The sequence below is a fragment of the Branchiostoma lanceolatum genome, chromosome 1, assembly GCF_035083965.1.
Source record: "Branchiostoma lanceolatum isolate klBraLanc5 chromosome 1, klBraLanc5.hap2, whole genome shotgun sequence".
Lineage (NCBI taxonomy): Eukaryota > Metazoa > Chordata > Leptocardii > Amphioxiformes > Branchiostomatidae > Branchiostoma > Branchiostoma lanceolatum.
Genome location: NC_089722.1, coordinates 9,371,966 through 9,392,726, shown reverse-complemented (window position 1 = coordinate 9,392,726; position 20,761 = coordinate 9,371,966). Strand labels below are relative to the sequence as shown.

The 20,761-nt window shown below is 42.9% G+C and overlaps 3 protein-coding genes and 1 long non-coding RNA gene across 11 annotated transcripts; 2 read left to right on the top strand and 2 right to left on the bottom strand.

Annotated features, from left to right (window-relative positions):
* Positions 1 to 222: 222 nt before the first annotated feature.
* On the bottom strand, positions 223 to 11,355 carry LOC136432508 (uncharacterized). 7 transcript variants are annotated; one of them, XM_066423870.1, is made up of 5 exons: positions 11,193 to 11,355; positions 8,836 to 8,920; positions 8,094 to 8,177; positions 7,466 to 7,530; positions 223 to 1,614 (listed from the first exon to the last, which is right to left on the bottom strand). In XM_066423870.1, exons 4-5 carry the CDS (start codon positions 7,470 to 7,472, stop codon positions 590 to 592), a joined length of 1,032 nt encoding a protein of 343 aa, XP_066279967.1. In that variant the 5' UTR covers positions 7,473 to 7,530; positions 8,094 to 8,177; positions 8,836 to 8,920; positions 11,193 to 11,355; the 3' UTR covers positions 223 to 589. The 7 variants fall into 7 exon arrangements, with proteins under 7 accessions (XP_066279967.1, XP_066279958.1, XP_066279947.1 ...); XM_066423861.1 differs by lacking the exon at positions 11,193 to 11,355 and adding an exon at positions 9,306 to 9,348 and having other exon boundaries at positions 8,836 to 8,915; XM_066423850.1 differs by lacking the exon at positions 11,193 to 11,355 and adding an exon at positions 9,306 to 9,344.
* Positions 1,880 to 5,492, top strand: LOC136432505 (uncharacterized). Its single transcript, XM_066423834.1, has 3 exons — positions 1,880 to 2,395; positions 2,782 to 4,617; positions 4,814 to 5,492. Exons 2-3 carry the CDS (start codon positions 2,782 to 2,784, stop codon positions 4,880 to 4,882), a joined length of 1,905 nt encoding a protein of 634 aa, XP_066279931.1. The 5' UTR covers positions 1,880 to 2,395; the 3' UTR covers positions 4,883 to 5,492.
* On the bottom strand, positions 5,498 to 6,180 carry LOC136432567 (uncharacterized). Its single transcript, XR_010755543.1, has 2 exons — positions 6,065 to 6,180; positions 5,498 to 5,860 (listed from the first exon to the last, which is right to left on the bottom strand). It is a non-coding gene; the product is annotated as an uncharacterized lncRNA (long non-coding RNA).
* A 2,208-nt stretch (positions 11,356 to 13,563) lies between the features above and the next one.
* Positions 13,564 to 20,670, top strand: LOC136432494 (collagen alpha-1(I) chain-like). 2 transcript variants are annotated; one of them, XM_066423821.1, is made up of 9 exons: positions 13,564 to 14,091; positions 14,351 to 14,501; positions 15,569 to 15,627; positions 15,795 to 15,855; positions 16,070 to 16,243; positions 16,595 to 17,008; positions 17,054 to 17,869; positions 18,235 to 18,300; positions 18,610 to 20,670. In XM_066423821.1, exons 1-9 carry the CDS (start codon positions 13,702 to 13,704, stop codon positions 19,086 to 19,088), a joined length of 2,610 nt encoding a protein of 869 aa, XP_066279918.1. In that variant the 5' UTR covers positions 13,564 to 13,701; the 3' UTR covers positions 19,089 to 20,670. The 2 variants fall into 2 exon arrangements, with proteins under 2 accessions (XP_066279918.1, XP_066279909.1); XM_066423812.1 differs by having other exon boundaries at positions 13,565 to 14,091; positions 16,595 to 17,869.
* The last annotated feature ends 91 nt before the right edge of the window (positions 20,671 to 20,761 follow it).

Genomic DNA, 20,761 nt, shown 5'->3' with positions numbered 1-20,761 from the left:
CCAACAGTATTTCTGTCAAGAAACTAACGTTCCAGATCATTTATCTGAAAACAGGTGTGCGCTAATGTTGAATTTAAAGAATACACTGACAGAGATAATTGCGTGGTTACTGACCAAGATCTTATCGTGTGAGAAAGCTGCTGACTGACTGACTGACTGACTGACTGACTGACTGACTGACTGACTGACTGACTGACTGACAAAAAGCGACAAACAATAAGGTCGGGAACATTTGGCTTATATTCGCTGAAGGTTATAATTATAATTTATTACAATCAGGTTGTGTAACTTTACAGTGCATCAAGCATCAACACGGACATGCATGTGTTGGTAAACTATGCACTACCTGCATTCATCAACTGTGTCAGCATGCGAATTTAGATTTGGAGGACCTGCCCAGTACGATATGGAGGATAGGGACGGATGGAGAAGAAGGGCCATGAGCACCTGTGGTATCATCACGACCAGATGATGATGATGAAGCATCGGTGTTAAAAGCGGTCAAAGAAATTACATCGACATGCCAACTGACATTTCTATGGATTTCGCTAGATGTCGCTGCATACACGCAAGCCACCTTCAATACCGACTACTGCAATTCGTCATCGCCGTCATCGTCCGAACTATCAGACATGTCTGCCCAATGCACTCCGGACGGAGGTAGATCTTTCGTGAGAAAGGTCTGTACTTTTTGCTTAATAACCTCTTGTACATTCCACCATTTTCTACTCTTCAGCAATCTGGTGCTAATCTCTTCCCGTACCGGCCAAGTCCTGTCCACAGCCGACTGCTGGGACATCTGCACAGTCCTCAGAACTTGGAATGACCGACAACGTCTTGTGTTCTGCTGCATGTTCTTCGTAAGACAGCGAGACATCGTCAGAGATCCTGGGGTGCGGTGTCCAGCTCTATCTAACGGCATGGTGTTACTTCTGGACCGTTGTCTGAAACTGTTCTCGCCTTCCACTGACGTCCTAATCAGTGGAACACACGTTCTGGCCCTTCTACGGTTGCCCTGTGAGAGGTCAATGCTTTCTCTGCTATGTGTAGCGTCGTCTAGGTGTGTCTGAACTCGGACAAGCCATCCGTTTTTTATGCTACTGCACCTTCGCCTATCTGATGCATCCGAGTGCTGGTTCTCCATCATCCCTCCGCCCAAAGCATGATGGGTATGTCTGCCATTATTCTTCTGCAACGTCCTCTCAGTGGCAATAGGTGTGCTTTGATATCGTGATAATGTTTCTGTACCATTACCACTAGATTTAGTTTGTGTCCATGCCATACTGGGTCTCGTGGTTTGTGGCAAATCACTGTTGTCTTTACCTCCGTGGGGAGGTACACCTTCATCATCAACATGGCGCGGAGGTCCCGGATGCAGGCCACTCCTAGACAAGCTGAGTGGAGGAGGCATCCGTCTCAGTAGCTGACGGACTTTGTTTGTCTCATGAGTCAAGACATTGAAGCGTATTTGCTGCTCTCGTCTTAGATGACCCAGCCTGGTCTTGAGGAGTCTGTCTTCTATGTGGTTCTTGATGCCGGCCCGGGAGTCGAAGTCGAACGACTCGTCCCTCTGCATGCCACGTGACCCCGGTTTCCTTGGCAACATAGCTACACCTAATGCCGATAGAACACAGGTTAGTGCGATTCGGTAAAACATGTAGCAACGAAACAAACAAACGGCATTGTGTCAGACATGTATCTTCTCAAAATAAAGAAGATATCATCAAGCTAAAAAAAACAGTTGACTTAGAGTATGTTCAAAACACCACATTCCACTACTTTTCATACACTGTCTCATACTCACGTAATTTCATTCATTCCCTACAAACCACGAACTGCCATTTGTTAACGGGCGGGTGCCGAAGTCCGGTAGTACCCTAAGTCCGATATGTTTTTAAATCTTATTATTACTATGTTGTGCACGGGTGCATGCACATGATGATGATAGGTAGTTATGGACTATGCCTCTGTGTAAAAAAAATACAAGGTCAAAAAGTGTGTCGAGGTTGATAGCTCAAACAGCTAACGATTGAAATATTTGTATGAATTTGACGCTACTCTCGGTGGTTGACGAGAGAACTTCTCGAGAACATGGCCTTCAAAAATGTTAAATCATTTAGTTTAAGATGCGGAATGTGGAAGAATACCACCACATGTATGAAGCTCGTTTATTAAACTTGTCAAAAAACACACCTGTGTCCTGCCTGTGTCTTTGAACTTGGTATAATCTAGGCTTAATGTCACGTAACGTGCGTACACTGGCACTCCTCCGCCATCTTTACCAGTCACGTGATTCGAAGTCATGTGATCATCGAACGCAACCCAACACGTCCCTCACTTCCCTCACCACACATGCTTCAGATTGCAGTTTAGCGCTCTTCCGCATGAAGTCGCGGTAAGTAAATGTTACTGGGGTATCTATTTGACGTTTTAGTGTATATAAGTTGAACTTTGACAACTAAAGATACGATTGTTGAACGTGAAGATTCCAAAACACGCTATGCATCAATTTATATACAATCGAATGCCTGGATTGAATTCGAACACCACAAGGTTAAAACAATCAAGCGCTAATTTTGGTTTAATAAGTAGGTAACAATATGATTGGAGTTGGTGACATCGTTTTTCATTGCATATTACACACGATATTAAACAAATTGAGTGTTCTCTGTTTGACATTTGAGGTGTGTGTGTGTGGGGGGGGGGGGGGGGGTGGGGCGGCTAAAAATAAATCACTGCTGTGTCGTTTACAATCAATATTTCTAATCTCATTGTTACTAGATGGCATCCGGGGCCAAAAAGAAACAACGCAGTTACTCATATACCGACATGGAGGCTGCCCTGTCAGCCGCTAAAATTGGCCAGGATAAAGTCACTGTCTACGGACTGTCGAAGACGTATGGAATACCAATATCGACGTTAAACGATAGGTTAAACGGCCGTTCTGGAGAAGTCATGGGCAGGCCGTCTGTCCTTACTGAGGAGGAAGAGACAGCCCTTTGCGAATACGCCAAATATTTGGCTGACAGGGGATTCCCTCTGACAGTAAGAGTGATTAAAGCGTTAGCACATCAAATCGAAATAAAACAAGCAAAAGCAAGGGGTTCAAGTTCGAAGTTCAAGGAGACGGGGCCAGGAAAGAAATGGTGGCGGGGATTCAGGCGTCGACATCCTGACCTAAGCCTACGGTCACCCGACCAGCTAGATAAAGAGCGGGCCATGTTCGCAACCCAGAAGGTTGTGATTGATTACTTCATGCTCTTGGAGGATGTCTTGACCGAAGCAAATGCTAAAGATAGAAATCCCCATGTCATTTACAATGCCGATGAAACGGGGGTTGACCTATCCGCCAAAGTATCGAAAGTGATAGTGCCACGCTGGGCGAAAAGGTCGCCTTCACGACGAGGAGGGAGTCGGGACCACGTGTCCGCCCTCATCTGTGTGTCCGCTGCAGGTCAAACAGTCCCTCCAATGATCATATTCAACAAGAGTTTTCCCGGGGGCTCCTACACAGAGGGGGGACCTGCAAATGCCATCTATGCCTATTCCGAGTCGGGATTTGTTGACGACGTGCTATTTGAAAAGTGGTTCACTCAGTCGTTTGTTCACCATGCACACAAGGATCGTCCTGTCGTACTAATTGTTGACCAGCACTACAGCCACTTCACACTCAAGGTCTTGGAGGCGGCTGTCAGCAACAACATCATTATCCTTGGGTTGCCACCCCACACAACCCATTTCTTGCAGCCGCTAGATGTTGCCATTTTTTCACCATTAAAGACGAAATGGGCCCAAACCCTTGAGGTAATGCAAGCGGCCAATCCGCATTTCCAAGTGACGAAAAGGAACTTTGCGAAGATTTTCAGTAATGTATATGATACCACAATATCTCCATCCCTTATCAAAAATTCGTTCAAGAAAACGGGAATCTTTCCTCTGAATGATGATGCCATCGACGATCGCTGGGTAAGGATGTCAACGAAAGAGTCTGGAGAAGAGATTGTACAAGTGCCGTCTTCCGCTGCTACGTCCCTAGACTCACTACAGACGCCTTCCACTTCCACATCACTACAGACGCCTTCCACTTCCACATCACTACAGGCGCCTTCCCCTTCTACGTCACTACAGACGCCTTCCTGCTCTACTGCGTCCTGTCAGGTCTGCCATGCACCCTGCACTATTTGCCATCCAATTCACAGCCCTCTGATTAAACGCATTGTTCCACCAGCATTACAGGACCTGCTCCTGCCCATCTCAACACCACAATCCTCTACGCGCAATACGCGCAAACGGCTCATTGGTAGAGTTCTAACACACAATGAAGTAATGGATGAAATTAGAAAGAAAGAAGCGGAAAAGAAGGAGAAGGAAGAACGCAAGGAGAAGCGAAAGGCTGAGCTCACCCAGAAGCGTGAAGAAAAACGTCAAAAAGAAATGGAAAAAAGTCGAAAGAAGGAAGAGAGGAAAATTGAGGCGCAGAAGAAGTTGGAAGAGATGGAAGCGAGAAAGCGAAAAAGACAGGAAAAGCTGCAGGCATCTAAGAAGAAGCGACATGATGAAGAAGGGGATAAGGAGAACCAGCGGCAGCCGACCGATGCCTCATCCAGTCCTACAGTGGTAGGTAGCGTCACTTTGGCAACGTGATTTAGACGCAACCTGATTTAAGAGTTGGAGCATGCTAGCAGAAATGACGTTTTGACTGAAAAAAATGGTGTACAACTGAATATTTCGTCGTCTTTTTCATATGTTATGGTGTTCGTTGTGTTCTATGAGTGTACAGATAACCTGAATATCCCTTGTAATTTGTTTACAGACACTGTCCAGACAGCGACGTGCCCCAACATGGCTGCAACAATACGAAACAAGCAGCTCTCCAATTTAGAATTCGAAGTTTAAAGAGCGAGTTGACAAATCGAGGTTGTTCCAGTGGTGCGTCGAGTACGGAACAAAGGACCTGGCAAAACGATTTGTTGAATAATTTAGAGGTTTTAAGTTCATCCTATTACGCAATTCGTATGAACATGATGAGAGGATAGGTGTGGGTGCTAGTTGAGACAGGTAGTTTCGGGTTTGACCATTTACAATTTTATAGAACAAACATAATCTATGAAGGTGTCTTCTGTCTGACAGTGTTTCCCAACCAAGTTCATTCCTAGTTGCCAAGTAAGCATTGATATTAGCTGATATATTAGTCAGATGGATACCCATAAACACTCTAGCTCCTCGGGAACTATCATGTTCTGTAATGGTTTTGCTGTTACAGAGTTTTTCACGTAAAAAGCCACAACGCCCCCTCTTCTTGACGGGCGAGTGTATCCATCATTATATTATATTATTATATCCGTAAATTACGTTTGATCATTCCAAATGTCTGTTAAGCCATAGCTATTATTTTGTTAACATGGGTTAATTTGACGCCCATGTATGGGTTGTTTTTTGTTGTATCGTCACGCCAAAATGTTAGCTACAATATAAAAACATGACAACCACAATCGACTTGTCAGATAACAAAATTGGTTAATTTTTTATTTTAGGTAAACGCGATTAATTGAGTAAACTAGTCCTCTGCCAAAACGGCCTCTACTTTAATGACGGAATAGCCGCGCTTCACGTAGGCCTCCTTCAGGGTCACGATCAGCCGCTCAGGCCTCCCGCCACACATCTTCAACACCTCCTCCTTCTTCTTCTCGGGCACCCAGCCCACCTCGACCCATGTGTCGTCCATAATGGCGTACGCCATGATGCCAGCAAAGGGCGCCCCTGGACGATGGTACATTTTGAATTTCATTGCGGGGGGGTCTTCACATTCCATCACCTTAGCGGCACTGGCCGTGTAATGAAACGTCGCCAACGTGAGATTCTGTAAACCAAATTAATAGCTTTTGAGTGACAATACCAAGTACATGACCTTGTTAGGACATATATGTAACGTTTAAAGGTTAGCTAATTCTTAGAGTGATGGCACAGTCGAAAAGACGTAGGCAACTTTTTTTTATCTAGAAGTAGCACAAGAAGGTCATTCGTATTTCTATCTTTTTCTAAAGTGAGCAGAAAATATACTTACCATCGTATCAGACGCTCTGTTTATAGCAGAAGTCGTGCGTCGTGTGCATGTGTCGCAATGTAGGTGAAATTTCTGTCACGATCTTTGCGAGGTGAGCGTGGCGGGAAAAGTAGCCGGACTATACCATTACTGGGTATTTTGTTTTTATTATTTACCTTCATTTATTCATTTACTTGCCATTTTTCTCTTTCATCCTTTCACAACTATTTATGATAATGATTATTCACGGTATGAAATATACATTTGAACCGATATCAACTAAGTAATTACCCTATATCTGGAATACCTTTTATGAAAATGTAAAAGTCTAAGCCTCGGAGACGATACCAATTGTGCCGATATGGGTATAGCACGATCGTAACGAGGCATACTACCAAATGAATAACGTTTCTTAGTAACTGATGTACAAGTAGAGATTTTACAATCTCAACTAAAGAAATATGCTATCAATTTATTCATGCAACAGACATCTCCACTGCCTATGATAGTCACCCCTAAATCACACCCCTGGCTGCAGCGGTTGTTGGTGCGTCCGTGAAGATAGCAACTTACGCTATTGTCATGGTATGATAGTTGAGGATGTGGGGAATTTCACTGTGAAAAAAAAAACATGACTGTTTTTCTGCCAACAGTGGACGCGTCTTCCTTAAAATCTGCTCGAAATGCACATGCCTGGCCTTGCAATGGAACAACAAAGGACGTTCACCGCGCATTTCGGGAGTTTGCATGCGGTGTCGCACATGGTACAAAGGTCATCCGGGACGTTTCACGGTCTTTCAACTGTGAAGTCATGGTGAAATGTTGTTGTGTTGACATCAAGGTGTAAGTGCGTGCTGGTTGACAGGGAGGATAAAAGAAGCTGTAGTTTTGTTGAGCAGAACCATGGAGAAAAAGAGACCGTTTTATAAGCCGTGCAGGTGATGTGGAACATGTGTTTGAAGTTCATTTCTGATTTTGAACTCGCCACGCTGAAGCAGGTCGCGCCATGAAAAAAATGGGACATGTTTGCGACAGAGAAACAATATTGTGAATTTTCTGTCTTATTTTTGTGTGCATAAAATACTCTTACATATCCAGAAATGACTTGAAGGTTTTTATATCGGACTTAGGAGACCCTTTTCTGCTGGAACGTTCCACCAGAACGCGAGTCAAATATGTGCTGTAACTTTCGTGTGCTCCCAAACTGCAGCGCGAATAGCTATAATTATATAGAATCCACGTCCATGCAGCTAAAATCACAGTTTTACGGCTGCCATGAGATCAAAGCTTAGGTTTGATGGGTAGACAGTGAAATACATAAGGACACAAGGCATGCGCATACACGTAGAACATGTGTCGGACTTAGGCCTCCGCCCGTTACTAGTGATAAGTGTCAGCAGTTCGCCCACTTCAAACAATTACCTACCATTTGTTCATAAGTGCCAAAAGTTCGCGGATTAACGCTGACAGTTCCATCATGATTACGCCTGCAACAGACAATCGTTTTCCAATCTAGAAAATTGACTATTGCAATCGGCTAACTACCTGCCTCATAGGAGGGGATTATTGCGATTTGATTGATATGCATTTCAATGATTAGCAGGTGGAAGGCTTTTAGCTTTTTGTAAAAGCTTTCTTAGAAATAAGTTATTGGAATCCAGGACAGATATATCAGTAATGAAATAACCATTAACCATCACAGAATTCTTGTATAATATGTGATATACCAGTGTTCAGTCAGTAGGATTCTCAAACAGTGACACATCACGTTGTAGTGACATCAATATACTCATAGCACACAACAAGAAGCACCACTACAGTTGGCTAGTTGTCCCCCATTTACCCTCTTTTCAGGCATGCACATCGACTTGATTGTTCGTTTTGATAACTTATAATGTTACAGACTAAACGTACTAACAGGTTGATTTTTGTCACAATTAGCTAAAGTGGTGGAACGCTTTATTCCGATAATTGCTAATGTTTTAAACAAGGCGATCATTAGCCATGGACGCATTTCGATTTGCAAAGTCATTCTTAAATTTTGAAATACCTTAGAAGGGAGACGTCCTAAGTACAACAACAGCACTCGCCCTTACTGGCATCATGTACCAAGACGCATCCTCGCCATGCCCACCTATATCAAGGTAATAAGAAAGTATATTGACTGAGAGTATCTGAGATATACGTAGCTTCCACTAGCCTGATACAGCGTACATCCATATGGCTGTTTGACATTATTACACTCGGCATGTAAACTCTTAAATAGCTTGTTGTATTGTTCACCTGTTGGCACTTTCGACACAAACCATTCGCAAAGCTTCTTCTTTAAATTGTCCTTGGCTTGATATATGTCGTTTTGACAGGTAGATATATGACAAGTACCCAGCATAAATTGGCGGATAAGCATAGTTGCATTGTTAGCCCACGTTGACGTTAGCCATATGTTCAAGCTCAGTGACAACCAATCGATAGAATAGGGCCAAATAAAGCTTTAGTTACTTGCTTGTTGCTAAGAGTGAATCTATTGTAGTTAGTCCAACCATTCTTTAATAGCATATTTCAAAGACTATGAAGTCATATGAAGTGAATACTCGATAATGTCGCACACAGTTCAGGGCCAGATTGCAGACAGTAACAATATTTTTCTTGCCGTATCATAGAACGGCTTTCTGATCTTTGTATTTGTAAAGACCATATTCTCGCCACGTTTCATGGCCTATTTCATTAGATTTTAATCAAGCTACAATATCTCTGATATATATATATAGAATGACGCTAAATATGAAACATACCCTAGACAGCGATAACATACACCGGATGCGATGAGTAGGCCCTGTCCGGATGTTCACATCTTTTCGACTGATTCTTTCACCTGTACTGGAAAAATGAATAAATCTTAACTCTCCGATCGCCTGGTTAATTCGATAATCTCCCTACAAACAGGTCATACAGCTTTGACTTACAAGTGATTGACAGGCGCACAGGACGACAATCTGATAAGCAGGGTGAGTATAGATTGTTGGATAAACCAAAAGAATGGAGGGATAGCTGGTTTGCAAAACAGTCATATACTAGCTAAAATGCCAAGTCGGTACAATTTTGTTTAAATCCTGATGGACATGTGAATGCCTGTTGGTACTACTACATGATGAAAAGGACATATCTAATTTTATCCCGCTAGCATTCCGAAGGAAAGCATGGAAAGAGGAGCTCAGAAATCAGAGAATGGGGGCTGGATATGTTTCCGGAAACTATCCTTCACCCATTGTAAGGTCCAGACAATGCCTCCGTGCAAACCCCACCACAGTGGGTTTACCGGCCATGCTGATTCTAATAGCATTTGATCAGTATCTTCTATCACCATGGAGACGAAGTCTCGCGGGACCACGCACATCTCGTGAGTCTCGCCTCGGGGATACCAAATGCCGTGACTTCACTAACAGGACGTCACAGACATTTCGGAGTTTCCTATCAACATGAAAGATTTACTTAAAACCTGATATGTCTAGATGCAGCAAAGTAGAAAGGGAAGAAAAAACTGTAAATCCCCTGTCATCTATTTTAACAAAAGGATTGAATATCTTAAATGTCGAACAAATGACTTGGTAGATCATAGTTTTGCTAAGCTTGGATCCGTTGTGTCAGAACGTGTTAAATAGTCGTCTGAAGTAGTTATGTAGCGATACAAATGGTCACAAATTACTCCAACCAAGTGCAGAATCAGCCTCCATACACACACACACACACACATACATACACACACAAACATACAAATACACACACATATATGCTCACACACACGTATTGGAATTGAGTTCATTATGTCAACATTAGGGCAGTATTCATATCATATCCCCTGCGTAAGGGTCATAAGTTCATATGTATTATGAACATATTATTATCTATGTACCATTGGATGCCATACTTTGTACCTTGTACAATTGTTGTGCAATAAAGTTATTATTATTATTGTATTTATATGCAGAAAAATGTTACGGGATAGACTGTGTTTGTTTACTTGTTTTCCCTGTTCGTTTGTATGTTTGCATGTTTTGTTTGTTTGCTTGTTTCTTTGTTGATCAATTTTATGTTTCTTATGGCGAAACAAATTACCTGAATTGAGTTTCCGTGACGTGACAAAACTGTCAGCTTTCCCAGAAGCCACTCGCTACAATCCTGCATTATTGCAAAATAGCCCAGGGCACACAACATTATCCCACAGCCAGAGATTTGCGAAAAGAAGTAAAATCCTGGCAAAAATGTTGAATCTGCAATTTTGCTAATCTGATAAAGCTAATTCTCCGCGATTACTTATGGTAAAATGCCAACTCACACCTTCTAGTTTTCTAAGTCACTAGAATTTAGTACAATGTACCACAAACGTACACCATACTTGCCTGCTTTTCTTACTCAGGTAAAATGGAGAAAGCCGTGTAGGTAATAAAGTAAGTATTTCACACCCTGTTTAAAAAGGCTTCTAGCAATCCCCTTAATTTATTCAAAACACCCAGGAGTGCACTACAGATGCTCCACAAGGTTCCTATTAAACGCCGAGTCATCTCACTTTTCATTTACAAAATCTCCCAGGTTAAGCCTGATCTACTTGGTTACACACAGAATACAATAGATTATGTTTATCAACAATGTCTTCGATATCTGTATATACAATGCTGTAGGTTCTGAAATAGTGAATAACAGAAGGTTCAACATAATGTTATGACACGCATATTGACATAGCTGCTATGCGTGATGAATAAGCTTAGACCCCCTATATTGTAACAGTTACTATTATATCATAAGTTCTATCGTCGGAATTGTCCCCAAATTCTCTTATAATCTTTGTGAGTAAAGCAATGACGTTTATATGTTCAGTACACCTGAAATTGTTTGTGGGAGGGGGCATCGCAAACCTTTCCTCATAATTTAAGGGTAATTACTTATTGTTCAAAAACGCTTCCTAGTCCTTTAAACCAGGATTTTATACTTAGTGATCTTATCGCTTTTGTTTGACTCTTTCATTCTCGCCTTGTGCAAAACAGTCAAGTCGTTGCTAAGCAACGAAACTTACCCCTGCCATACCCACAGAACAAGTCTGAAACCTGACGTGACTACAGCCAGCTAAGTACTAATTGAAGAACAAGTTACTTACCTGTAAAATATCAATAACTGCGGTGTCCTTCCATGCGTGTGTTGGTTAGCACGCGACAAGACGGTGACTACAATATGTGACCAAAGCCGAGGATTCCGTTTGCAGTGTTGTCGTTTATCGGTCGGGTGTTCACGGGGTTGTTTGGCTACGCGATATGGCCTAGGGCAGGGAGATGCGGTACACATCCGGACCTGTCCACAACACGTGTGGTTACCACAACCGCCGCCAGCGAAAATCCAAGCATGCCGATTGATATATATATATATATATATATATATATATATATATATATATATATATATACATATTGTTGTTAAAATGCACAGGTCGACTTCAACTCTGTTGTACTACTACATCAGATTTTGACTTGCATTGACCACCCTAATATACCACCTCACCTGCGAATAACATGATCTGTCATATTCTATAGTTATGATAATCTCCAGTGACATTAACAGCCATACCATTTGGATAAACACGACTTGCCTTTGAAGATACTGTGATGTTTGTCTGGACTATTACGCATGTTGGGATCAAGGCTCGTTGAATGTCCTCTGTGAGAACATCTACAGCTATAAACTTTAAGGTATAATCTCTTTGTATTTCGGTGTTGACATGTACCATCTGCACTACCAGTATATCGCCCACACAAATTGATGCCATCTTGCGGATTTCGTCAGAGGTACACAAAGCCGAAAGAGCTAAATCATTATCAGGCTGGTTTGGGGCTGTCCAAGAAGCGGTGGCCGTCCCCCGTTATTTTTCCATTTTCAGAACACAAAAGTTGTACTATGATGACTGGTACATTCAAACCGTTTTTGATTAAAATTTGATGAACTCTGTTCTAGTTTTACGCCCTAATCATACCATTATATACTATATAGACCACATCGGTTTAACGCCCGGCTTCTAGGATATTTTCAGAAGGAAGATGAAACGGGCGGCAAAACATTACAGTAATTCTTAGAGTCACCACTGAGGGCTTCAGATTTCCTTGCGGATTGTTTTATAACTGATAGAAATCCCTACAACCCGAGGTATGGGTACGGCTCTACCAGACTGAGACATCCGTGACGATAGCTTTTCACAGTACAGCAGCGCGCCCTGGTGACGACAGGTGGCACTACAACCATGGTACAATGAACTCCAGCCGCGAGGGTTAATTTGATAGATAAGAAGTGCGCACCACATTTGTTTGCTCCCAAAAGAATCGGATTTCTGTGTTGGGGTAACCCTTAACACAAAATCAGTGAGGGGACATCATTAATAACACAGATCAACTGCAACGGTCGTTATGGTATGCGCATACATGTGCTGCCATTTTCTTACATCATACTTGTGGTGTCGGTGGGCGTGGGTGTAGGGGTCACAGTCAACAGTAATAAAATTATATCGCCCTTCGTTTCTGCATGCTTTGTCTGTTGTTTTTCTACAGATGACAACAACATTTCTAAACACAAAGGTAAAGTCACAGATTGCCTCATTTATATTCAGTTTTGCCTCGGGATGTTGCAGGTCATTGACAAAAACAGATCGAGTGTATTTATCTGAGTTAATTAACTTGGCATAATCTGTACGTACGTGCTTGGTTCGTTTCTTCAGCATGAGCCGTGCTGTCCGAGTTTGTTCGGGACAAGCTGTGTTGAGTTTTTTTTTTTACCTTTAAAAAGTACATTTAGAATTTATCATTTCGCAAAGACGTAGAACTAATTCATTATGAGCTGCTTAAACTGAGGTTGTCATTACAGGTCAAGCGTGAGGTCACACGTCTCGGTGTTTGTGTAGACAGTCACGACAGCACACTTATTGGGCCAAGTTATCTTATATAATTGTATAACATCTTGGTAACGATAACACGACAGCGTAAATTGGCACGTGCTCAGAGTTATTATAGATAAAGATAGCGGACGTCGAATGAACAGATGAGTTGTAAACAAGCAATACGTCATCGGGAGATTAAGAAATATCAGTGCTAAACGGTTAGGAAAATTAGATATTGCCTAAGAATATCAAACCCAGATATAGTAACCAAGATATAGTATTTTCTCAATCGTTATCTATATCTGGGTTCATAAAGCTCAGCAATATCTCACTATGTCATGACTGAAACATCCGAAAACATTTATTTGCCACATTGTTAATTTATTAGTGACAATGGGTGAAAAGGCAAATACATGACATTTTGATCTCGTTCAGATTATTATCTAAATTGACGATATTCTCCGGACCTACTATGATTCATCAAATGACGCACAATAAAAGGTAACGTTACCAAAACTGTGGGTTGAAATTGTCGTGATTTGTTTGGCTTTGCAATGATTAGAGAAAAGTAATGAGAATGTAAATATGATCCACAAAATTGAAGTGGAGAAGCCTTAATTACTTTCCATGATCAAACAGATTTCTCTAGCGGAGACTGCCATACTTTCTTTGGATTTTGAGTCTGTACCAACAAAACTCCCTCCTTCCGTAAGTCTTGACTCTTGATAGTAAGGGTTTCTGCCGCAGAATGAGTTCGGAGAAGTTACGCATACCTTACGGCTCGCCGGGGTTAGGCAGAGTCTCTCGCCGTGATCGCTCGGCCGGCCAGCTCGGATCGGTCCTAGGCGTGATGGGGGTGACTGTGGTGTTTGCCTCCGCCGTGGTGCTGGCCGTCGTCTTCCACAACATGCACCAACATATCAATAACATGGAGCAGGAGATAGAAAACAGCAATGCACGACATGGTAAGGAGATCAGCAACATGATGATAGACGTGGCGAATCTCAAAGAATTTCAGGCGAGGGCTGAGCGAGACCAACAGGAGACCATGACCCTGAGGGAGAGGGTTGCAGTGCTGGAATCACAGATTCATGGCGGGAATTTCCCACCGAACGAGGCTGACCCTAAAACATCTGATGTAAGTTTTAAATAATCATTAAATTAAAATAATGTAAATACACCTCATTTCTTGCCTTAAATGAATATTGCAGATGTTTTATCGACAAATCTACCTTATTCTGACATTCAACCAGTCGTTACACAAAGTCAAAGCTACGGTAAGGTTCAGGCAAATATAGATATGTTTCATTCCTCAAAAGTGCTTTTATCAAAATATAAATAGTCAGGTTGACAAACTTTAAGATTGCCTAATGATGTGTTCTGTGTCGTCCCTTTAGACCGGTTCTGTGCTGAACCCCCAGGCGGATGACGTCACTGTTGTTGACAGCGGGCTTCTGAGTAAGAACGACAGTGTGGGAGGACTACTACGCAGGCGCAAGAGAGAGGCGCCAATCCCGAATTGGGTCAGAGTTCCCATTGGACCTTCAGGTGGGTACTGATTTTGTCGGCGTGACGTCATTGAATTTTGGGCAGTTCTATGTAAATTAAGGGTAACTGATTGCGTACTATCTGGAATTAAACGGGCAGTCTGTATGTCACGATACATGACACGTTATTCACAACGTTGTAGCTGAGAGAGGAGCCACTCTTAGAAATGTGTGAATTATCATAATATGTTGTTTTAGAAAAAAATTCTGAATAGCATAAATTCAGTGGTAACTTTCCACAGGTTAAATCAAACCAGTTATGTACAAGCTATGTTGGATCAGATATTCTAACGCGATGTTCACTTATCAAGAGTCTTTATCATAAGTGTGACTGAATCCGTATATATGAGTCTGCAATCCCGGTTAATCAGGTTTGATACAATTGAAGGTTTGCATATACTACAAGTATGAAGGTATACTAACCCCCGTATTACAGATCTATGTCACTTGTATGTTATCCATAGTCTTCAACCTGCTGCGTGCCTATCACTATAACCAGTGCAAAGTGCTGAAAGGCTTACGCATAGTACTTAAGGATAAAAGTATTGGCTGGGCCGAAGTAAAATGATTAGTATGACCTGTTTGTAAGGTGTATCGGTTTTGCCAAGAGTATCAGTACAAGTAAGCTTAAGATTGTCGTTTCAGTTTAAATGAAAGCTACACAAAAAATCCTACTATGCTATGCTTGATATATTCCAAAGTCAAGTTCTTATTTCAAGTTGTTTCACATAAGTCCGTCATAGTTTTGGAATCTTCCACCATTAGCAACTTATGCCGTGCTGATGCCTTCTCACCTGATAATTTTGGTACACTGAACACTGACGTCATACAATGCAATCATCTGAGGTGAAAAATCTAGAACACTGACGTCATATAATTCAATTCAATTCATCAAGTGAGAAGGCGTCAGCACGGCATAAGTTGCAAACGGTTGAAAATCCAAGAACTATGACGGACTTATGTGAAACGACTTGAAATAAGAACTTGACTTTGGAATATATTAAGCATAGAATAGTAGGATTTTCCATTTGTGTAGCTTTCCTTTAATGTTGTATCCCTCCCATCCAGGCGCCTGTCAGTCCGGACGAGACGGGCGAGATGGGATACCTGGTGCTGCTGGTATTCCCGTAAGTAGGACACGTGGATTTGTTCTTTTTCTCAACAACTCGACAGTACATAAGAACACGCTTACAATAAATAAACATAAGAACAAACAGAGAGAAATAGTTAGATATTCTGCCGTGTATGCGTCTATCATTTCACGTATGAGTTAACAAATCTATGTTTTTCGTAGGGTGCTGCCGGACAAAAAGGAAACACAGGGCGACGCGGACCTAAGGGGGAGCCAGGCAAAGGTGATGACGCACGATTTGCGTTTCTCGCTATTTCAAGGAAGTTTGCTTTGACTGATCCTTTAACATAAAGTTAACCATGGTATATTTTGTGCTTTTACTGCCTCAAAAGGAAGATGAATAAACAGAATCAGACAACTCTATTTTTGGTTTACCTAAGACTAGTGACCATGGCAGAGCAAAGCCTTGTATGACTTACGCCTTTTTTTCTTAATAGTGCCTAAGAAGTGGCGTGAAGATCTTCGTTGCGGACAGGGCTACCCTGCTGAAGATGGTAGTTCTGCTGAATGCAACCCAGGTGGTATTCACCCATGCTGCTCCCCGGCAAACTGGTGCGGCAACACGGCAGCCCACTGTGAGTGTGACGCGTGTGTTGACTACAGGAAGACAGGTATATATGAAAGAACACATATACATGATGGTAGACGGTTACGTATTGTTTTTCCTCGTGACGTTTTGTGACTGCCAACTTTATCGTAAAATAACAGTACGTAATCAGTGCGTTTTATGATCGCCCGCGTGTTCTGATATGGCCAAGCTTAATCGGTTCAAGAAGAAACTGCTGGAGGGACCAAACCTACACTGCATTTTTTTATATAAAAAGCTATATGTCGCCAAAAAATCAAGACCCGAGCATGTCAAGGAAAAAGATAACAAAACTATCTATGTCTATGACAATGTTTCTCTGTCCCATCCAATCATTCACAGAGAAATATGATCTAGATCTGTTTGTTCTCTTTAGGGCAGAAAGGCCAAAAAGGAGACATGGGATCCGTCGGTGCACACGGTCCTGTGGGTTCGAAGGGAAACAAGGGTGACGTCGGTGCACAAGGTCCTGAAGGCCCGAAGGGAGACAAGGGATCCGTCGGTGCACAAGGTCCTGTGGGTTCGAAGGGAGACATGGGATCCGTCGGTGCACAAGGTCCTGTGGGTTCGAAGGGAGACATGGGATCCGACGGTGCACAAGGTCCTGTGGGTTCGAAGGGAGACATGGGATCCGTCGGTGCACAAGGTCCTGTGGGTTCGAAGGGAGACATGGGATCCGACGGTGCACAAGGTCCTGTGGGTTCGAAGGGAGACAAGGGATCCGTCGGTGCACAAGGTCCTGTGGGTTCGAAGGGAGACATGGGATCCGTCGGTGCACAAGGTCCTGTGGGTTCGAAGGGAAACAAGGGTGACGTCGGTGCACAAGGTCCTGAAGGCCCGAAGGGAGACATGGGATCCGTCGGTGCACAAGGTCCTGTGGGTTCGAAGGGAGACATGGGATCCGTCGGTGCACAAGGTCCTGTGGGTTCGAAGGGAGACATGGGATCCGACGGTGCACAAGGTCCTGTGGGTTCGAAGGGAGACATGGGATCCGTCGGTGCACAAGGTCCTGTGGGTTCAAAAGGAGACATGGGATCCGTCGGTGCACAAGGTCCTGTGGGTTCGAAGGGAGACATGGGATCCGTCGGTGCACAAGGTCCTGTGGGTTCGAAGGGAGACATGGGATCCGACGGTGCACAAGGTCCTGTGGGTTCAAAAGGAGACATGGGATCCGTCGGTGCACAAGGTCCTGTGGGTTCGAAAGGAGACAAGGGTGACGTCGGTGCACAAGGTCCTGTGGGTTCGAGGGGAGACAAGGGTGACGTCGGTGCACAAGGTTCAAAAGGAGACATGGGATCCATCGGTCCACAGGGTACTGAGGGTCTAAAAGGAGACAAGGGTGACATCGGTGTGCAAGGTCCTCGGGGCCCGAAGGGAGACAAGGGATCCGTCGGTGCACAAGGTTTAAAAGGAGACATGGGATCCATCGGTCCACAGGGTACTGAGGGTCTAAAAGGAGACAAGGGCGACGTCGGTGTGCAAGGTCCTCGGGGCCCGAAGGGAGACAAGGGATCCGTCGGTGCACAAGGTCCTGTGGGCTCGAAAGGAGACATGGGTGACATCGGTGTGCAAGGTATACAGGGCACCACCGGTCTACAAGGCACCAAAGGCCAGAAAGGAGACATAGGCTCCACCGGTCTTAAAGGACCAGGTAAAGACACAGCGGTTTAGATGTTGCCTGATTAAATGATGCTCGTATTTCGTATGCCTGTTATAAAGATGTTCTCCAAGCCTTTAGCATCCAAATAAACAAGTTTATATCGTAAGCGTCTTGAGAAGCATCTCGTCTTAAGACATGGTGTATAGATGGCTTGACCACAGATGGAAGAATACTTTTTTTTGATATTTCAGACGTCGATAATACTATGCCAAAAATCGATCAAACATCTACCTGGCTTTGGAGGTTGTCACTGAATGCACATGTATGTCATATGTCAGTGCAAGGCTTCTTGGTCTGCAAGGCTAAAGGTCACTGTAAACCAGTTAGCCAATGTCCATTGTGTTTGTTTATTACAGGAGGTGCTGTCTATGTCCGCTGGGGCAGGACGACTTGTCCTTCTGGAGCAACAAAAGTCTACAATGGTACGTAACATCCTATAGTTAAAGAGCACATGATAGGATAGCCCATTGCTGTTGGTACTTTCACTTCGTCAATCTTGTTTGACAGTCGAGTGCATTGTTCATTACCAAATCAGAATGGTTGCCTTACAAATTGCAACTTGAGCACAAAAACACAAGTTGAGTAACTTCATTCAGGGCACTGGCCAAAGTAAGAGTTGTTCATATCATCATTCTCGTGCTTTGTCATTGTAATTCCACCCCTTTGCCCCTGCGGGGAAGGTTCTGACTGTTATTTTAGCCGACTATTAAGTTGTTCTGCTTTCACATCAGGCTATGCAGGAGGCGAGCACTACTCCCACTCAGGCGGCGGGACCAACTACCAGTGTCTGCCGACCGACCCACAATGGGGAACATACATAGATGGACGCCAATCGGGGTCGGCTTACATGTACGGCGCTGAGTACGGCTTGGACACAAACGCTCCGTTCGGTTCCAGATCCCTTCACGACCAAGACGTCCCGTGTGCGGTCTGCTACGTCTCAACCCGCGGCAGTAAGTTAATGATCCCCGCCCGTAACACCTGTTATAGCGGCTGGACCCGGGAGTACCATGGCTACCTCATGGCTGAATATCAAGGTCACAATGCGAAAGAGTTTGTTTGCGTTGATGAAAACCCCGAGGCATTGCCAGGCGGACACGCCAACCAGAACGGAGCACTGTTTCACCCTGTGCAAGCCGCCTGTGGGGCCCTGCCAGGTCCTAACTACGTGGACGGGAGGGAGCTCACTTGCGTCGTCTGCACAAAGTGAATTTCAGATTCAAAGTTATGTGCAGACGTCAAACAACATATCAAATCTAGAACAGAGAAAACGGGGATATGAATTTTGCCTCCCTGTGTTGAGATATTAACCACTCTCTATGGAAACCTGTTTTGTGGTGAAAAGGCATTCTTCGAACACAATATATTAGTTCAATATATTAATTCAGTCAATGACTTTGATGCAACACTCATTCATCTAACATGTACTTGTACATTTGTGGTTGAAAAGCTAGGTCTCGCCCAGCACGATGCAGAAATGGACGGGTTGCATAACACTCTCCAGTTCTCATCCATAAACTTCTGCCCTTCTGTAATATTCCTGTCACAAATAGGCCAATGATAGTTTTTGGAGACCTAACATGACCCAACATTTCCAAAGGAACAGAAATGGCGTGGGATGTTGATGTTGGATTGATACTGGGACTAAAATTTGCGTGATCTTGTGTGTGTGTGTGTGTGTGTGTGTGTGTGTGTGTGTGTGTGTGTGTGTGTGTGTGTATGTGACAGTGTGTGTGTGTGTGGTATGGGAAATGCTTTTCGCGAGGCCGAAAATTAAGAAATGAAGCAGGATGGGATTATATTAACACGTTAGGACCAAATTCTTCACCCAGACTGAAACGATTTGCGCAAAAATCATGTCCTAACTTTTGGGAGAAATTTAGCACGCCTCGTGCAATACAACTATACAGTGGCAAAGTACCAAATACAATGCAAAGAGTTACCAACTAAAACAAGTCAAAAAGGTCACTTAATTCATAATTCAGAAGATATTGGAATACAAATATCTCCCTAATCTACTTTCATTTTCATGAATAGTCAACATATCCTTCATGTGTGCATACTTACGTTATTACCTCTTTCTTATATTTTTGTCGTTTATTTGATTAGATTGTGTGTCATGTTATCAATCGAGTATAATCTAGGGCATGTGTTATAGTCTTTTTTGTTTTCTACAGTAGTAAACTAGAATAACATTCTCCAGCTAAGTATATTGAGATATCATGGTTACTCCTCAGATACACATGCTAGTTAGTTGTTTATACTGATCAAGTCTTGTGCCATGTTATCTTTAAAGCATCCTTACAGCATTCTTTAAAACGGGAAATTCCGTAGCTTAGAATGGCGATATCATGGTTGTTCCTTACATACTAGGTCTGCTGTTTATTCGTTTATTCTTAATAAGTTTGGTGTCATGGTATATTCAGATTTTAATTCAGAACATGGGTTACAGTCGTTTTGTTTTCAAAGCATTGTTCAACAAAGGTGGAGTTTAGAACTTATAGTATGCAATATCATGGCTGTTCCTCATATACACGTACTAGGTCTGCTGTTTATCATTTTATTCCTAATACATGTAAGTTTGATGTCATGGTATATATTCAGATTTTGCGTGACAGTCGTTTTTGTTTTCAAAGCATTCTTCAACAAAAGAGATTCTGTAATTTACAACATATAGTATAAAATATAATGGCTGTTCCTCAAATTCACATATTTTAGATATTCTTATTAAACAGCAAAACGGGGTTATAGTGGTGTTATAATTAAAGATATGATGATCTAATGCTTCAAAATGAGTCTCCTACTTTTTTGTGTCTTTTTTCTAGGCATGTTCAAAGATCCGACAGAAAAGAATAACATTACGTCACTGTTGCGCAACCAAAA